General features: G+C 48.6%; 4 protein-coding genes across 4 annotated transcripts; 1 reads left to right on the forward strand and 3 right to left on the reverse strand.

The window, feature by feature from the left end:
- Nucleotides 1–353: 353 nt before the first annotated feature.
- On the reverse strand, nt 354–1,668 carry sfh5 (CRAL/TRIO domain protein; the record flags this gene model as incomplete). Its single annotated transcript, XM_043282079.1, has 2 exons — nt 354–933; nt 992–1,668. 2 exons carry the CDS (start codon nt 1,666–1,668, stop codon nt 354–356), a joined length of 1,257 nt encoding a protein of 418 aa, XP_043139494.1.
- Nucleotides 1,669–2,594: 926 nt separating this feature from the next.
- ACHE_60859A (PP1-complex regulatory subunit GLC8) lies at nt 2,595–3,569 on the reverse strand (the record flags this gene model as incomplete). The annotated part of the gene is made up of 3 exons (XM_043282080.1): nt 2,595–2,694; nt 2,750–3,482; nt 3,536–3,569. 3 exons carry the CDS (start codon nt 3,567–3,569, stop codon nt 2,595–2,597), a joined length of 867 nt encoding a protein of 288 aa, XP_043139495.1.
- Nucleotides 3,570–4,437: 868 nt separating this feature from the next.
- Nucleotides 4,438–9,485, reverse strand: ACHE_60860A (uncharacterized protein; the record flags this gene model as incomplete). The annotated part of the gene is made up of 4 exons (XM_043282081.1): nt 4,438–7,540; nt 7,606–7,715; nt 7,788–9,334; nt 9,437–9,485. The coding sequence occupies 4 exons, from the start codon at nt 9,483–9,485 to the stop codon at nt 4,438–4,440; spliced, it is 4,809 nt and encodes a 1,602-aa protein (XP_043139496.1).
- An 8,353-nt stretch (nt 9,486–17,838) lies between these two features.
- Nucleotides 17,839–18,344, forward strand: ACHE_60861S (uncharacterized protein; the record flags this gene model as incomplete). The annotated part of the gene is made up of 2 exons (XM_043282082.1): nt 17,839–18,057; nt 18,108–18,344. 2 exons carry the CDS (start codon nt 17,839–17,841, stop codon nt 18,342–18,344), a joined length of 456 nt encoding a protein of 151 aa, XP_043139497.1.
- Nucleotides 18,345–18,517: the final 173 nt, after the last annotated feature.

Consider the following 18,517-nt stretch of genomic DNA (forward strand, 5'->3'; position numbering starts at 1 on the left):
AGCTCAGCAGTCGCAATATGTAGAAGCTCAGTAATGAGTTGTTGAAAGCCTGTCGGAGTAGGAACAGAGCTGTCGCGATGCCAAGCCCGATGAGTTGCGGTCGTGGCGCTGCGATGTGCCGTACTCTCTTATTTACCATGTTGCATCCTGCGTAGTACACCTTCTACTGATTTTGTGAAAGCGAAAGTAAAGAGAAGAGATTATTATTATTATTAAAACACTAAGATTAAGTACAGTATGCGACGAGGTATCAAATGCCAAACCAATGTCCTGTCCATCATCTACCGTTCTCGGGTATCAAAATCCTCCAATGCAAAACAATCAAGACCACGGCCACCATCATCAATAGACATCTAGGCAGCGGTGGTAGCAGGTGTTTCAGTCGTCTCGGTCTTGGTAGATTCCTTGGATTCCTCCTGGGGCTGCTCCTTGGGAGCTTCTCCAGCCTCCTTCGGGGCATCCTTGGGTTCTTCCTTAGGGGCCTCCTTGGGAGCTTCAGAGGTAAGGTTTACAGTCCGGGCAGTGCCCTGTAAGTCAGAACTCTTACCACCATACGCAGCAGGGAACTGGTCAACGAGTCCCGGGAACTCGCGAGCCAGGTTCGCGCCGTTGGTGATGGGGTGGAACTTGCGGGTGGTGTTCTTGCTCAAGAAGACCTTCATGGCAGTAAACATCCAACCCATGATAGCAGGAACGTTGACGAAGAATTTCTCGCGAAGCAGTTCCGGGTAACCAGTGGTGAAAACGTCGATGGTCTTTTTGGTGGCGGCCTTCACCTTGGGGTTCATGCGCAAGAAGCTGACGTTCAGGTAATCGTGGACCTGGATCATCTGGTACGGGTCTTCGCCATCGTAGTCGATGACAGTGGTCGCCTCGGCCAGCTTGAGGTCCTTAACGGCCAGCTCCATAAGAGCGACACGCCACTTGATGAACCTAAAAAAAGATCATTAACACACATTCAACATCCGAAATCAGCCGAAAGAATACTCACTCATCCAAATCACCAAAAGCGTGACCCAGATCCTTCACCGCACCATAGATATTCCAAGTAACAACCGTCTCCTTCCCATCCGCACCCGTGTAATTAGTCAAGTACCCCAAACCCGCAAACTTGCCCGCATCATAAACACCACTCTCCGCCAATGCAACAGAATCCATAGTCTTACGCCACTTGAGCGCCTTGACCAACTGCTCCTCCGCCAACTTGACATTCCCCTCGTTGGCACGCAGGTACTTGATCAAGATGTTGATCGTGGGGACATGCGCCGAGTCCTCCTGGAGGGTAACACCCCACATCTCGCTGTACTCAGCATTTTTGAGGATCTCAGGGAGACGGTCGAAGAACTGCGACAGAGCAGCGTTGTTCTTCAAGTAGGCGGGCTTCTCGGCCTGGGCCTCTTTGCCGTCGTTCTCTTTGTTGTCGTTGGCAGGGGTCTCTGCGGGCTTGGATTCCTCCGCCGCGGGAGTCTCCATGGTGGTGGTGTCCTTGTTTTCGGTGGCAGGGGTATCGTTGCTGGACTGCTCAGTCTTTTGCTCAGTGCTGGCAGCTGGTTCTTCAGGCTTCTGTTCGGGCTGGCTCTCGGGGGCCTTCTCCGCAGCAGGAGCAGCAGCAGGCGCGGGAGCAGAAACCGGTTCAGCTGTAGGAGCAGCAGCAGGTTGATCAGACATAGTGACAGTGAAAATCACAGCTCAAGACAAGAATAACAGTTAAAAAAAGCAAAAAGGTAAAGAAAAGAGAAAGCAGTACAGCAACGCTGACCAGGATAAGCGACGAGAGCTTGGACTGAAGTAGATGTAAAAGAATGAGGGGAAACCACAAAAAAAAAAAAAGAGAACGAGGGAATCACATGTCCCCCTAAAAATGAAAATAAACAACAAAACGTACTATTTCCTCTACGCACAAACAACCACAATAAACTAGATTAAATTCTGATTGATGAATGATTCAGGGATTATTTCAATAACCGACTATCAATCCAACTGGGCCAGCGATAGGTCATCTTTACAGAGTGGAGAGCTTAAGTACCGGCGATGTTTATCCATAGAATGTGAAAGAAGTCGGCATTGGGGGACTTTGGTCGCACAGGACTCAAGTATTTTTACATTGTCCTCGAATGAATAGACATATCGTCTCAGAAAACGAGGCTATCTGCAGGGCTGTTTCAGTTCCGAGTCGCCAGCCCGGGGCGACTGGCTGAGATTCAGGCAAACGTGCAGAGTTCCAAACGCTGGCTATTCATTTGCCTAATGCGCGTTTCTGCGAGTCCTCATTTTCGGCAATCGGTTCGCAGGATTGGATACAGTGCTCCGTAGTCTGTAGGCAGCTGAAGGCGCTTGTACTTTTGATCTACGACTGGCCCAATTAACTTTGTTTGACAGCGGTTGTGCCTGAGGCAAAACAGCCAATCCGTAGATCAACGTTATACGAGTGTTACTCCATTCTGTACACTGTACTCCGTAATACCTGAGCAGAACATTCTATTGTCGCTTGTGTATAAACATAGATAATGCCTGTACGTGCGAGCTCGCTGGGGAATAACATAACATCGTCGACAACATAACAGAAAAAAAAGGAGACAACCAAATGCCAACGCCTACTTCTGAAACCTCTCCGGGATCTTAGGAACTGGCGGCGGAATTGGCTGCTCGTCCTCCTCCTCGTCTTCGTCCATCTCATCCAATTCTTCAGGGTGTCTGTAGTCAATCAGTAATCAGCACGTAGAAACCAAACACCGGGAAATAAACATACGCAAGAATCTCCTTAACATTCCGCATCTCATAATGCTTCTTCCTCCTTTCCTCGAACTTCCGATGCTTCTCAACCGCCTCCTCAGGCGACAGCAACCGATCCTCATCTTCCCCCGCACCCTTCTCCCCATCAACCCCTTCCCCGCCTACAACAACATGCTTCTCCCCATCGTGACTAGCCCTCCTCTCCCTCACAATCCTCTCCTCCTCCCCACCAGTCCCCTGCGGCTCCTCCGCCTCCCCCAACTCCAACTCTGGAATCTCCTCCTCCGCCACAGGCCGCCTCTGCACAACCTTCTTCCCTCTCTCCAACTCATCAACCCTAACATCCTGCGCATCAATCAAACTCTCTTCCGCCTCCACCATCTGCATCTCCTCCTCGTCCTCCGCAGGATCATACCGCGGCGCAAACGGCGTCTTGGGCTCGTCGATCTTCATCTTCGCGGTCTTCTCCTGCTCCGCCAGATACAGGTTCGCTTCGTCCCAGCGGAGGCGTGGGTTGTCGGTATTCTCATCATGTTCGCCGTGGAAGTTGGCGAGGGAGGGGCGGCGCGAGGAGACGCGGTGGGTTGTTGAGGAGGAGCGGCGGCGGCCGGCGTTTTGGAGGGTGTTTTGGAGGGTGAGTTCTTTGGTGTCGTCGTCGGCGGCGGGGGCGGGGGGTGAGATGGTGATTTCGGTGGTGGTGGTTGTGGGGGGTTGGGCTCGGGGGGTGACGCTGGAGTTTTTGAGGATGCCTGTATTTCGTTATTATATCAGTGTCAAACATAAATGGGATAGCAGTACACACCCTTAGGCTTGTCACCAACATGCGCCATCGTCATGGTGTCTATTCTCAGTAGTCAAAAGAGAGCACTGAAGCAAGGAGAAATCTTCCGCTTAAGAACCCCTCAACAGAGCTCGTGACAATCACAGCAGGAACAAGTCGGAATAATACTATCCAGAAAATGCCTTTTCGCGAGCACTATGTGACCAGAGATGCAAAAATGCGGAATAACTCTGAATGGCAGAAATGTGCTCTCGTGGACAGAGGTCTTGAGTTTGGCTCTGGCTGAACTGGCACGTGGGGCGTCCGCGATGACGTCGGATGACTCAGCACGTTGTCTGGGCGATGCTACCACGGAGTACGACTACAACTATGAGAGCCACTGGACAGAGAAATGCTTCTATTATCATGATGCAAGTATGCAGACGAGCAATCGCATGCTCAATGCTGGGTAGATATCGAAAAAGTACCAGAAAAGAACAACCGAAGAACCTGTACAGGTATGGCTTCCATAGGTTCTGATGGAAAACGCCGCGACAGTTGACAAAAAAATATGTTAATGAAAGTCACAAAAGGGGAAAAGGGTGAATAGAGAAGAAAGAATGAAAATGTGGCAATGGAAATGCAAACGCCCATCCTTGATCAGGGATGTGTATGGGGAATATTGCAAGAGACCCGAAAGTCACAGAAAGCGGACTAAATAGCCCAAAAGCAGCCTGTAAAGAAAAATGGCTATATGAGTATATCAATGTTAAAATGCAAGTGAGGGGAAAAAGGGACAGGCAACAAATGGTGCATCTGCAGAAGAATTAGCAAGAACAAAATCGAAGATATGTGCACGACACAATATATCAAGTGGTATCAAGTAAACATCCGAAAACCTAGATAGTCAGAAGAAAGAAGAATAAAAACCAATCAAAAGCAGATCAGGCAATCGACTCAAACTCCTCCCTCTCACGTAGTCGATTCCTTGCAAGCTCATCACCTCCATTCGCGGACAACTGCATCCAGTGCAGTGCCAGACACATACTCTGCGGGTCAGACTTTGAATCTTCATCACGATGATACATCATCTCTGCCTTGAAAGTATCTCTCGGCAATGTCAGCGGCAGCGTTACCCGAGGAAGAAGCTCGGGATGGGTCAAGTAGAGAATGGCCAACTCGCGCTGAGCGACGGGATTACCCTCCTTGGCGGTGATTATCCACATGCCCGCGGCATCTTCAATGGCATGGCCAGGTCGCCGATGAGAATCGGATCCCTGCGGTAAGTGGCGGCGAGTAAGTTCGTTCGACACGATCTCATCCGCGATCTCGACCATGCTGTTGCACACTTCGTCCTTCAAGCTCAGTGCAGCAAGACCAAATTGCACGAATGCCGTTCCACTGTCAGTCTTGTTTAGCGTGTCTCCAGGGACAAAGGCAGAGATAAACTGCAAGTCGCGGAAAACAGTCTTGGGCTTGATCTCCAGGATCAAGCTCCGCAAAGCGTCCACAATCTGATTCTCAGTCGGACCTGCCGCATAGTCTGATGGGCGCGAGTCAAAGACAACTGACTCGGCAGCAGGAGTGGTCGGGGTTTGGCCGCCATCCGCTTGGGCCTTTTTGTCACTCCGCGGTTCGGAGATGCTGTAGCGGCTCGATCTTCTTGGCCCCGCGGGATCCTCTCGTGCGCGTTCACTTAACTGTTCCTCGTGCGAAGTGTCAAGTGACGCGATAACCATGGTTCGCAAATCCCGCAGCGCCTGCAACTTGACAAACGGATTGCCGTGCCGCGAGAAGACGTCTATTAACCGACGGAACACCGTTTCGTACGAGAACGGCGGCAGTTGAACCTCGACTGTCGCTGCCGTCGAACATTCCTCTGTGGCGGTACCCGGACGCCCGGCCTCTCGAGGCTGCTCGAGCGACCTGCTCTTTCGAAGAACGGTTGGCGTGCGACTGAGTGAGGGTCGGCTAGACCGCTCGTCATACTCATCGTAGAATCGTTGAACACGCGCGCGTTTCTCCATCTGTGTCTGAATGCGCTCTTTGTCGAGGGCATTCCCGAACCAGGCGTCTGTCTCGCTTCCACAGCTCCACACGGGAGATCCAAGGTCGCTAAGAAGAAGACTGGTGAGTGTTTGCTTCAGCCCGTCCAAGAAAGCCGTCTTCTCGTGGGTCTTGTTACGTTCACGACGGCGTGGTGGTTGTGAGACGTTGTCGCTGAGCATGGAAGGAGGACGGGAATATAGACTCGATGCGCTGGCTGCGTAGTGCGTGGGTGGATGGGGCGAGGACCAGAACGTGCTGCAAGAATCACCAGTCGTAGTTGAGGCAGTCTTCCCTGGCGAGTCACCAATGATCGACGATGTGTCCGCGACAGAAGAATCCCTGGAAGATTTCCACCTGTCGGAGAACAGGCTCTGAAGTGCCGGAAGATCCTGAGACAACTTCGAAGCCGAAGCCAATTGACGCGAGTTGCCGCTTCCAGCGGATGTTGAATGGTAACCAGAATCTTCACTAGCGACGCCAAACGGCCGTATGCTGGGGTTCGATAGGCCTAGGAAATTTCGGGGCGCAGAAGAGCCCTCGAACTTTGCCCGCTCTTTCTGAAACAGCTCGCTAGACCATAAAACCGGGGTCTCAGACATGGTCTCGCCGACGAGACGGTTAATGCTGGTTTTGACCTCGTAGCAGAACCGATGGATACGTTCCTCGCCTCTGCAGAAATTATCGATGTTGCTATGAGACAGCCACTTGCGGGTTAAGTCTACCTGCTCATCTGAGAGCTTGTTTGGGCCGCCCTGACTGCTGGCCGCTTTGATTACGTCCATCACCTGCAACTCGGGCTTCTGTAGCAGTGAACCACCAAATGATCTCGTGCCACGCGATCGCGACTCTGTGGGTGCGTTCTTGTATAGACGCGCGGAGTAGATCATTGTCTTGAGTGCCAGTGCAACATTTTTGGCATCCTCGTACCGCATAGAATTTTTCACGTCTGTCATATACCACATCTTGTTGCGAAGCTTGGTGACTGTGATCATGATTTCCTTGACGGTTCTCTGCAGCCGCTGCATCTTCCGATCCAGAGCCACAAAGTCTCTTTCACAGCGCTCGATCACAGTAGTCGCTGTCTGCAGCGAGCGGGCGCAAGAAGCAAGCATTGGATGGAGTATCCACGAGTCATCGGCGGAGGTGGCCCGGGGGCTGGCGACTGTCCGGGCAAGTTGTCGACCGGCATTCCACCAGTAATGCGCACCGATGAAATCCGACTCATCGTTGCAATATGCCATCGCTCGATCGAACCGTTGTTTGAGGGACTGACTGCTTATCGAAGAAGAACCAGCAGACGACAAATCCAGATAACCATGGTCCAGATGATCATTAGTATGACCGTCTTTGACAAGCTTCACAATAGCCGTCTGTAATGCTTCGTAGTTCTGCTCTACCCCCCATGCGGAGGATTTTACACCGTCACCAGACGAATCATCAGAAACAGTGCTAGGTGAGTAATCCGAAAATAGGCCCCAAGTCAAGCGCTTTCCATCCGAAAGAACGGAAAAGATAGTCCAGTCTTCATTGGAAGGATGCTCCAAGTTGGCGCGGTGCTCATCTGGCTCGAGCAAGTCCGATAGCTCGAAGCGGATCCGGTCCGCTGCTTGGACGAGACTCTTATCTGGAAGCGACAGAAATTCAGCATCTGTAGAGAAGAGTGAATTGTTATTGGTAGATTGCCTAGCTGTGCTGGGTCGGATGAACCCAGGCTGAGCGCCAAGACCGCTGGGCGAAGAGCTGAGGGGAGATCCAACGGACGGGGTCGAAGGCTGATACACAGGGGTGTGACCTCTGGGGAAGAGAGCATTCAGAAGGGACAGAACATCTGTGGCTGACAACATAAGGAACATCGAAGACGGCTGGAGTATTTCTCCAGGGGCTGTCGGGGAACACTTGTCATTCGCCGGTTTCATGTTAGAAGCCACGCTCTGGAATCGATTAAACATGTTGTCGACATGCTGCTGGAGCGTGGGAAGAGGGCCCGCGGAATGGTGTCTTCAGCGGAAAAATAGTCAGCCATGAGAACCAGAGAAATATGCGGGTTGGAAATCGGTACTCACGTTGACCGTAGTACGGTATACACCTGGGAATAAGCTCGTAAGCCGACCTGACCCAGTAATTTCTCTCGTGCATCCTTTCGAATATGGAAATCGAGCAGAAGACCATGGACCTATAACACAAAAAAAGAAAAGAAGAAGACACTTAGTTATCTCTCTCGATATCGCAAAGGGCAAACGCATACCTCCGGATATGTTAAGGCACCGTAAAGGAATTTAGAGAAAAACCAATGAACAAAGAAATACTCCATGAAACGGTTGCGTAAGTCAGTGTGGCCCAGCTTCTGCAATATAGCACTGCCAAGTTCCATGACGGAATGGGGCAACCCGGCATCTGAATCATCTAGAAGGTTGAACAGGGAGTTCACCGCGGAAGCAAAAAATTCCTCGGCCACATTAGTCCTCAAGGGGTCTATAGGCTCTGCATCCACGCCGGCTGGCGAGTCTATATGTTCCAACAAAAAGGCACCGGTTTGTAGGATATCCATCAGGTACAATTCAAACTGGGACCGGGCCTTCCAGTCGCTGCACAGGGCCCAGGCAGACAGAATATGGCCGACCAGCGGATAATAACGGCTGCCACCATGGGTTATCAATTTGGCACAAACATCCGACCACACATCCACGCGCAAGCGCGCTTCGGGCGAATCTGCGTCCAAGGGCGCTGCGAACGCATTAAACAAGAGTGTCGCAAGCGCATCCGTCCTCTCACACGCCAAGGCATGGTCTTGAAAGGGAGATCCAGAAGAAATGCGCTTGGAAGTAAAGGAAAACGAAGAAGTATTTGAAGCAGAAGCAAGCGGGTACGTTCGAGATCGGGAATTCGAGGGCAGTGAAGGATCATGGGCCTCCAACGTCGTGGCTGACGATACCAGGCTGGCCAGTTGCGTAGCAGTCAGGCTGCGCAGTCGATCAAATAGAAATTCGGGATCCGTACGGACGGAATGTAGGATGTCAAGCAAATCGGTCTGGGACTGCGGGCTTAGTTGTCGGAAAAAATCCGGGGAACGGTCCAAGACGGAATCCAGATCGCCAACGGCAGCGGCATCTTCCAACAACGGATCCTGCCGGTGGTGAAAGGGGCGCCTGGTGGCAGACTCACAGGATTCCTGGAGCTCATGGAGGGTGTTGTAGAGGTTGACAAAGTTTATCTTATCATCCTGTTTCAGACCTTCGACCAAACCGCGCTGGACTGCAGCACCAATGCGTGTCAAACGCGCGGAAACGGCAATAGAAACCTTGGTCGCATGGAGACGATGTTCCAAGCGTTTCCGCTGGGACTGCTTGTGCACATTCTGGCGATAGCGCAGGGCAAAATCCTCAAAGGAAACCATCGGGACATCCACGGACTGCTCCTGCTGGGACACGGCCACTGGCATAGGGGAGAAAGAAGAGGGAGAAGGAGAAGAAGAAGTAGGGAAAGGGGCGTGCACGGAGGAAATAGTAATCTCGGATCCAACGGGGGGAACGGTCGCGATAAACGGTGCCGTGGAACGGCCCGAAGCGTCGGACTCACCTGTGGAGGGGCCAGACGGCGTAGGGGATGCGCAACGTTGAATGGACTGGTCTGGAAGTGAGAACTGAATGCTATTATGTTCGACGGGTTCTAAAAGCACAGGAGAAATCGGCCGTGGCAGCGATGCGGAAACTTGCATTGAATGGGAGGAGTCACATTGCGGAGAGGGCTTCTTGGCCGAGGAAGACTTGGACGAAGAGGACGAAGGCAGTAAGGCTGAGAAATGGAGATATATTGGTTAGCAGTGGTTTATTTCCAGCAGGAATATAATTAGTAACATATAAAAAAGGGGGCCACCGAATGGGGAAAGAGCCATACTAGTCACATACGCCCAGGTCGCGGACAGGCGATGTTGGGCATCGAACATGGTGTCGTCGTATAGCAGCGATGATTGTAACAACAGTAGTAATGTATCCAGACTCAATAATATTCTGCCATGAACAGGCCATTCCCTCTCCCAGGCACAGAGAGAGAGATCGCAAGCACCAGTCTATCGCATGGTTCTGATCGATATTACCGGGTGAACTGTGCGCGATAGTACGGCTATTCTGCAGAGAGACAGAGGACTCGAATAGCTCGAATAGAGACACCAGAATAAAAAAAATGATATTGAAGAGAAGAGTTATAATAAACAGAGATGATCCTGAAAAAATGTCCGAGCGAGAAGCGCAAAAGTCGCAGATGAACTGGCAATCACCTGCAGCTGCGAATCAGAGATCTGACAATCCCGTGATTCAGATTGATGAGGATCGTATAGTATAGTTATAGCGATAAAGATGAATGACAACGAGATAAGTATATTGAAGTTATAAGAAAGCGACAGGATTGAAAATGTAAAGAAAAAGAATGTGAAGGCGAAGAGGGGCAGCCAACGCAAGAGCGCGAGCATGATGCGCTGGCACTGCAGAGAGCCAATAACCACCGCCGCAGATGATTTGTTCCTCGCAGACAGCAGCCGAAACACTCTTTATGCTCTACAGTCATTGTCTACAGATATTATCTACAGCTTTCTATCCGCTGAATCGTATATATAATGTGGCAAATGTACATTGCTTGTGGTCATGTACATAGTGTGGTAATTTATCGGTTGGCGATACGGCGAATACATAAATTTCAATAATGCCTTATTCGGTTAGCGCATGTGGTCACGTGTACCATGGATGAATGATATTGATACAACATTACAGCAATTTCTTATGTATGGAGCATTGTAAGGAGTTATATATGGTGCTCTGTAAATGATTGACAGTGCATAAATGTTATAGGGCTGTGTGCCTAAGGGAATTGACATATCACATCCGATATATATTTTCTACGATGATGTTTCTTGTCTTATTGCACACCAGTAATTGAGCATTTTGAATGCTTGAGTGGCTTCAGCTCTTGGATATCGATCCAACTATTAATTCATATCATATGTAAACTTACATATGGATCATTTTGACCTTGAAAAACTCGGCTTGGACAAAAGTACATTGACGAGGCGAGATATTCGTTAAGTGAGTACATTTCTTGGAACATATACTGCGAAAGCTTTGAAGACGCGAATAGGATGAAGCAAAAAGGAAGCCCAACGACAAGGATTCTTAGGATTCGACAACTGGATACTTGTATCTGACCTGCTTATGTATTATTTTCAACCATGACCTTATTTACGACTTGGATCCTTGTGAATGACTTCTGTGATGGGAAAACGGAAACGGAAAACAAAAAAAAAAAAAAAGAGAAGAAGAAGAAGAATTTCTTCCTGGCCCAACTCTACCAAGACAATGCTGCGAATTTCAAAGTAAGGAAATCAGCGACGACTCTTCCCCCAGAATCACACTCCGTCGCGGGTCAAGAAAGAAAGCCGAAGGCAAAGGATCCAGGGACAAGCCTAATTTTTTTTGTTCCCATCTTCTGCAGGATGGATTCTTTGAGCAGCCCAAGCCTGATCTGGAATAGATGAAACCCCACCTAGGCATCTCTCAGTCCAGAACAAATATATTGCTTTCCCTGATTCTTTATCCAGGCGGCAAGGTTTTTTGCGAGGGCATCTCAACATGGTGTTGCAAATGTCACAGGTTGATATTTGCTTGCACAAGCTGCAAGATGTGTCACACAATTGATGGGTTTTTTGGCAAACGCTGGCAAGCCACAGGTCGATTGATCGGTGCGCGCACCCAAGTCGAGGTGTCAAGTGCTCGTATTCGCCTAGCTTCCCCGGCTCGACGGATAACAGGTATTTCGTTTTGATGTTCAGTTGGTTGCTTTCCTCCAGTTCAGGAGAGATCTCAATCTTTAGTTGAGTAGATCCATAGCTCACGGTACAGTTGTGCCAAGAGAAGCTTCCTGAAACGTGTGTTCCAAATTGTGTGGCCAGCGCCGCTATGGGTTCTTTTCGCCTCTTCAAGAGCTCAATGAGCTCCATCTTATCATTATATGTCATCTTTATGCATGGACACAGATCAACAATTCCCGCAGCGCTGCCCAAATTACAGGATCGATCTTCCGATTTGCGTTTCAACTCTTGGGTAGTGAAAGAGGTGATTCGATGTAATTTCAAACATTTTGAGCAGGCTTTCCATCTGCTGTCTTCCAGCGAGTTGATAAACTGCCATCGGGGAGTGGTAAAATTATAACTGTTCTGGTAACGGTGAAGTCGTGACGTGAATTCTCGATTGAAGTTCAAAGATTCTGAGAGAAGAGTCAAGTGACATATTGTGAATAACCGTTTGCAAGTTAATGCAAGAGATGCTTCCGGGATAACTGGTAGATAGGAGATGATATTTAGCAGTGATTCAGTCGGTAGTTCAAGAAGGTAGCACCTCTTGGTGTACTCCCTCCCCATATTCTCCAACTCAGCTTGGTCGTGTAACCGAGAGTCCAGGATTTGCAGCAAGGTCTTTGACCGTTCATTGAGACGCCGAAGAGTATGCATCATGTTGAATCGAGTATATGACTGCAAGAGTTGAATTGTCCGGCCTTTGCCTCAGAATTTGGTATTCTAGCGGCAGTATGGGGTAAGCAAATGTTTGAGGGGCACGGGGCTGGTTTCTGCTATTATTGAAGATCCGGTGCGTGGAACAAGAAGTTTACTGGGAAGGGTGAGGGCCTGTCTAATATTTATATTGTTCATTCTATAGTTATTCCTTTTGTGTTAAGGCCGTATCACACTAGGAATAATTATCTAGTGGACTAAGCATGCAGAAGTAGACCTTCCGTCATTGGTTCTGTTCATGTGGCCCACCACGGGCCCCTACCGCATATTGGATCCAGTCCATCCATGGACACACTCTAGGAACTCACAGTAGACTAAGAACTGAGAAGATATATATATATATTCGGTCACAGCATTGTATCATGGAATCATGAATTGGCAGTTGAGCAATACTCTAGTATGCTTCCCATCACTGTGATTTCAGTTTCGTTTGTTACCTTTTTGGCCTCGCTTTTTCAAATAGGAGATTTGAAAAAAAAAAAAAAAAGCATAGAAGTGCGATCCACGCGATCAGATAGTCTACCTGTTCATTTAATGATAGCCGCCAGCTGATCAGGGTTTCGGGCAGGCCATGTGTATGTTAATGGGCTATCCCACATAACCAATCGTAGCAGATTCGAATTCCCAAAGCGCGACACTTGGCTTGTCTGCATTGCAACTCTCATAAAAATGCGAGTACATTAGCCTTTCATTAGACGTCAGATATAGTAGAGGTGAGCATATTCTGCTTTCGCAAAGACTACACCAATAGACCAAAATATGTAGAGCTCTAATGTAGCGAGGTGACAGCCCCAGCTCGGAATAGGTTCAGGAATCAGACCCAAACGAGCTACAACTTTTACCTCCCCAAATAGTAGACATAGCCTAGAGGACAAACAATTTCCCAGTGAGGACTAGAACATCAGAATAACAAGTTTGTCCAGTCAATCAAGATACTTGTTGTTTCTTTTCCTTTTCCTCCTATTCTCCGAGGCTCCTTATCTACATCAACTCGCCAGTCCCGACCTGGTAACAAACCGATTTCCCGTCTCCAATAGGTTCTCGGTGGTGTTGACGAAAATAAGCCAAATTTAATGTATATCATTGCTGTATACGTTAGAAACCAATGAGAGGTGGGCCAGTATGTCGCAGACTTACCGTGTATGGGATGGACCAGTATCATGGCGGGCCATGCCGGTTTTAGGATAGACCTTGTGAACCAGTGGTCTTAGGACCGGGTCCGGGCCTAGGGATCTAGGGTCCCAGAACTTGGTTGATTAATTCATTTTGGGTTGACAACCAGCCAGGTTGTTTTCCCATTCCCAGAAACGATAGTCAGCAGTGGCATCATTGTAGGTGGATGCATGAGCAAGAAAAAGCAGGAGCCTGAAAAGGGAGGGTCAATGATCCATTCAGCATGAGTCTGGACCTGATAGCTGATCCAAGGATCTATTCAAAATTACAATAGTGGCAAAAATAACCCACAAAATCCCAGGGCTTCATGCAATGCAATACAATCACACATATATAGTACTCACTGATCCCGGTTGCCAACAAGAAAAAGGAATGGGGATTTCGAATTGCTCTCTGGTCTGTAAGGACTTGGTTTGTAACGTATTTTGTAGCTTGTGCACTGGACCATCTACCCTGCTGCTCCATATATTTTAGGAGTGAGCTACCGCAACCGCTGGAGGACCGTCGGTTTAGCATAACGTGTGGACCCAGCACAGCCCTAGTGCCTGCAAGGCTCGACCCACCACCCATCGGCGCACGACGAGAATCCATACTATTTCAGGATGAAATATAGATTAGCTATATCAGTCATACCGTCATACTGTGTAAAGCTTTTTTATTGTTAACTGAACCACTTCCTATAATACTTGTATTACTTCTAATTACTGTAATCGCAATGTCACCTACGACAAGAATCCTAATGCCCAGAAAGGCAAGACCAGATATTTGTTGCCCATTCTCTTATGAGTTGGTTTACAGAATCACATGCCTGCTCGGCTGGACCGGCGAAACCCGGTCGATCAGTGGCGTTCGGGCCAGCCTTGTGAATGGAAGTCAATAGTTATTGATTGGGTTGCTTTCCGTCTTCAGGACAATGGATTTGTCGCACAATCCGGGTGCAGAGGGTGTCAGTTAAGGCATGAGACATTGCTGGCTCTTATTTGCGAATGGTGATGCTCCATGGCCCATTCGGATGTGTGGGGCGAAATTGGCTAAGAACAGTTTACCGGCCGACGGAGAACAAGACATGTTAAGGCATTGGGCGAGGCTGGAAAGGAAGTGTACCTGCCCGTTGCGTTGCGTTGGCAGCTGGGAAGATCAGTCTGTTGAACTAGATATCGAATAAAGCACCTTGAACTGAAGTGGGCAGCTCGGACGAATCAGGGAAATCGATAATCTGCGACTAGACGAGGTCTAATGAGAAGAGATCGGGTGATATAATCTCGCCTATCGTATGTATGTGCGCGTATGGGTTTAAGTGATTGTCTATCTAAATGTGCGCACACGCTGGCTTTATGAGCAATAGCCACCTGCTCGGTCCGACCATTTCCCTCATCAAAGAGACATCAAAAGCTGTGTCTGTGGAAAGATATGGGATAAAGGGGAATATCTATAGATTGTGCGGCAGGGCTAGGGCATTGTTTGTCTTGATTGTCCGGATGGCAGCGTTTGCCTCCCTGGTGGTGTCTGCCGATATTGAATTTTTTGGCGTTGGCGTTGGCGTTGGCCGTCACAGGAATAAAGAAAAGGCAAAAAATAATAGTTGACTGAGCTTAACATGTGGCTTAACTTTGGTCAATAGTTGGGTGGGTGCCTCCCGCGTGAGTTAGAGAGTGAGGCTGCTTTTCGGTCGCGTGACCATGTGTGAGCCTAGAGGCTGAATATGCATGACTTGAGGCCCAAGAGGTAAAGGAGAAGGCGGAGAAGGCGATGGAGAAGGGAGAGAAGAACGCGAAAGATGTGATAGAAAGAGAGGAATAAAATGCTTCTCTTCTGCCCAAATGTGGCTTACCCGTGGCTATAGATTACTACTTGCTTGCAATCAATGGGAATCGGGGATTATTGGCTCTAGATCAACCGAAACCCTGGAATGATTTCCATAGAATCCTATATTTCGTTCGTACCTGTAGATGCAAAACGCAGATCCGACGATAAATCACACGCTACGTGCGCGCAGCCTTGCGAGAAAAGACGCAGCCGACAACGCACACCTTTTCACTTTGGTCTAAACCCCTCAAACCTGAACTATTTCTCTACTCGTGTCCATCAAGAATTTGATTTCTCCTGTGCTATTCGCCTCAGGCTGCGTTCCAGCACCCGTGACGAGTCCGAAGTCGCCATAATTTGCACTCTTCCCCGCAAAGCCGGCGCGGTCGAGGCGTTGTTTGATGGGACCTGCGCTAACTCGAATTAAATCTATGGCACACAGCCTGGGGACGCACATTTACGAACGGAAAGCTCGGTCCGCACAATACCATGCTGTGCTGCCTTCCCGGCATGGGAAAAGAAAATGCTGCTAGTGTCGCCTCCAGTCTTCGTGCGAGTTACCCATCTGTTCAACTGGCATTGCTGGTTGGAATTTGTGGGGCTCTTCGATTCACATGTGATGGTATTCCGGTTTCTCTGGGCGATGTGATCTTTAGCGACAGGGTGGTCGAGTACGACTTTGGCAGACAGTACCTCGATGGATTTGAACGCGAGAAGAATATTGGCCGTCACACTCGCGAGACCAGATCTACTGTGAGGACTTGAAGACGGAAAAAAGAGCAAACAATTCCGGGACCGGATATGCGAATACCCCTCCAAAAGCATCCAGACAAACTATGCCAGCGCCCCGGCGACGAGACTTACTTCTACCCTGTCAGTTCACATCGGAACGATGAGATCTGGCGACACTATGTTGAAACCAGCCAGTAATCGCAATAAACTAGCCACCGACGAGGAACTCATCGGGTTTGAGATGGAAGGTGCCGGAGTGTGGGATAACATTCCCTGCTTACCGGGCCACGATATGTTGGCTTTAGGCTTGATTGGTGGCGCAATCCAGTTCTCGGATATCAATAAGCAAACATTCGCGCCACAGAGATTCACGGCCTCAACGGATACTGGATCTTTTGTTCATCCAATTTAAATTCGCGATGCACTTCCCTACAGAGTCCTTTACCTCAGCTTCTCCCCTGATGGCAATTCCCTAGCCGTAGGCTCGCCTTTCGAGGGTATTCAGCTTTGAGACGTCAATGATAGTAACATATTAACCATATCAAATGCCTATGGAGGAGGACCACTCTTTTTCTGACCCGAAAGCAAATGTGTAGTATCGAAGATATATGAACCTTAGCTTTCTGGTCTACAGTTACGGGAAGCGAGCGAGGAAGCCTAGAATATGATGGCTTCTCAGACGTCTTTTCGATTGCGTAAGACGGCCATGTGGCAATGGTGTCAGGGCGTACTTCAATCTTACTCATGGATACCAGACACCAAGCATGTATACGAGATCAATCTAGACCTGCCACAAAGCAGAAGAGGTACGTTCTGAAGTTGGCTTTGGTGAGCAGCCGTCGACCATACCAAGGAAACAGCAGAAGGTGCTCTCTTGAACCTAAGCGCTTCTTCTTCCTCGCCTCAAGAGGACTCACTATCACTCCATGGTATCCCTCGACAGTTGAAGGATCAAATACAGAATAATTGATCTTCAATTGAATTTTCACCGGATGGCCAGACTTGCTACAAGAATGGGTTATGACACTATTCATCTGTGTAGTGCATTTACCGGGAAATGAAAGACCACCCTGAATGCCCAAGGTAGAATTTGGAATATGCTTGTTCATAAGACGGCCACTTCTTGGTGGCACGCACCGTTGACAGTATGGTCACGGTTTGGGACACCCACTGGAGACTGCGAACTGGAAATTCAGACCACATCGAAGGTTTCCGGCCTTGACTTTCCATCAAGGTTTTTGATCTCGATTTTTTACCAGATAATTTTATCTTAGCTCTACTGCTCGACAGCGACAATGTGGGAATCTGGGACTTGTTCGATTGGACATGCAAACAATATCTCAAGCATAACAATGGACAGACCTATAATTGGTTGTATTGCGTTCTCATCAGACAGTCAGCTTCTGGGTGAGAATGTCGAGCACACATGCATTTGCCTTGAAGTTTACTCTAGATTGTTCCAGAATAGGTAAATTTGCTGTCTCACCAGAGGGCAAGCTAGATGGTCAAAAATTCATACCGATAGGGGCGCACTGTTTGTCGGCCACGGATCATCCCAGGCGTCTGATATCAAAGAATATCAGCCCCTGCTATATGTTTGCTATGACTGGATCTGCAATGATGGGATAAGAATTCTTTGATTCCTCCCGAATACAGGTCCAACGATAGTGTGATCCGTGGATCCAAAGATGTTCTGTTACGATAGGAAGACAGGTCGGTTGATAGATATGGACTTTACGTAAGAGACTTTGTATAGCATTTGATTTTGTTTACTAAAGTTCGCGTATATCCCTTTTCAATTAGGATTCAATTATTGTCATCGGTCATTTCTTCTCACTGTACTTGAACCGAGGACAATGTCAGCAGCCTGTGGCTGAAGAAGTATCCGTCAATTTGTTGAAGTAATGTATATACCACATGTCGTCCTTCTCAGTTAGCACTATTTTTTTTTCTTTCATAGCTAGTTATAAAAAGCGGGGTTCGAAATGTCCATCTCACCATCTCAGTCAAGCGCACTAAGCAATCAACTATGTCTGACCACAACGACGCACATTTAAGCGACGCCGTGACCAAGGAATTTACGGCCGCTGGCTATAAAGATGACCATATAGCTATTATACTAGCTAGGCAGGAATCTCTCAAGCATGAAAGAACTCGGGACCAGGGGGAGACTTGGGTGAAAATCCACCGCGGGCAAATATTACCGGAAACATTGGACGCGTACCAACTTCCTTGGGAATGGGACAAGGTGAGTGGCTGTCTGTCTGCTATCTGAGATTTCGCTGATTATACTGCTAGAACGATCCCAACTTCATCATCCTCAAGCGTTGGATTTCGGAGGACGTACAGGAGGAATTGTTTGCGCATACTCGGCGTCTGAGGGAGCAACGACTCGGCGGACTACAAGCTGGCCTCGCTGACTACGAGAGGATTAGAAAAAGGAAGAAAGATCGGAAGAGACATGATGAGATACTTAGGTATTTTGGGGAACGAGCACAGCCGAAGAGACGTTATACCTATGTGAAAGGGGAGTAGTACATATCTACAGTATCTACTGAACAATTTCAGTTCACATTCTAAATGATTCTCCGATTCTTCTCTTATCTCGGCTTTTGATATTATTATGAGGTTCCAAGTGTCTTTTTAAAACTGCTGGGGTGCTGAGGCGGGGTAACAACGCACTTCTGACCCCCAATTACGATCCTTCC

The sequence above is a fragment of the Aspergillus chevalieri genome, chromosome 6 (assembly GCF_016861735.1).
Source record: "Aspergillus chevalieri M1 DNA, chromosome 6, nearly complete sequence".
NCBI lineage: Eukaryota > Fungi > Ascomycota > Eurotiomycetes > Eurotiales > Aspergillaceae > Aspergillus > Aspergillus chevalieri.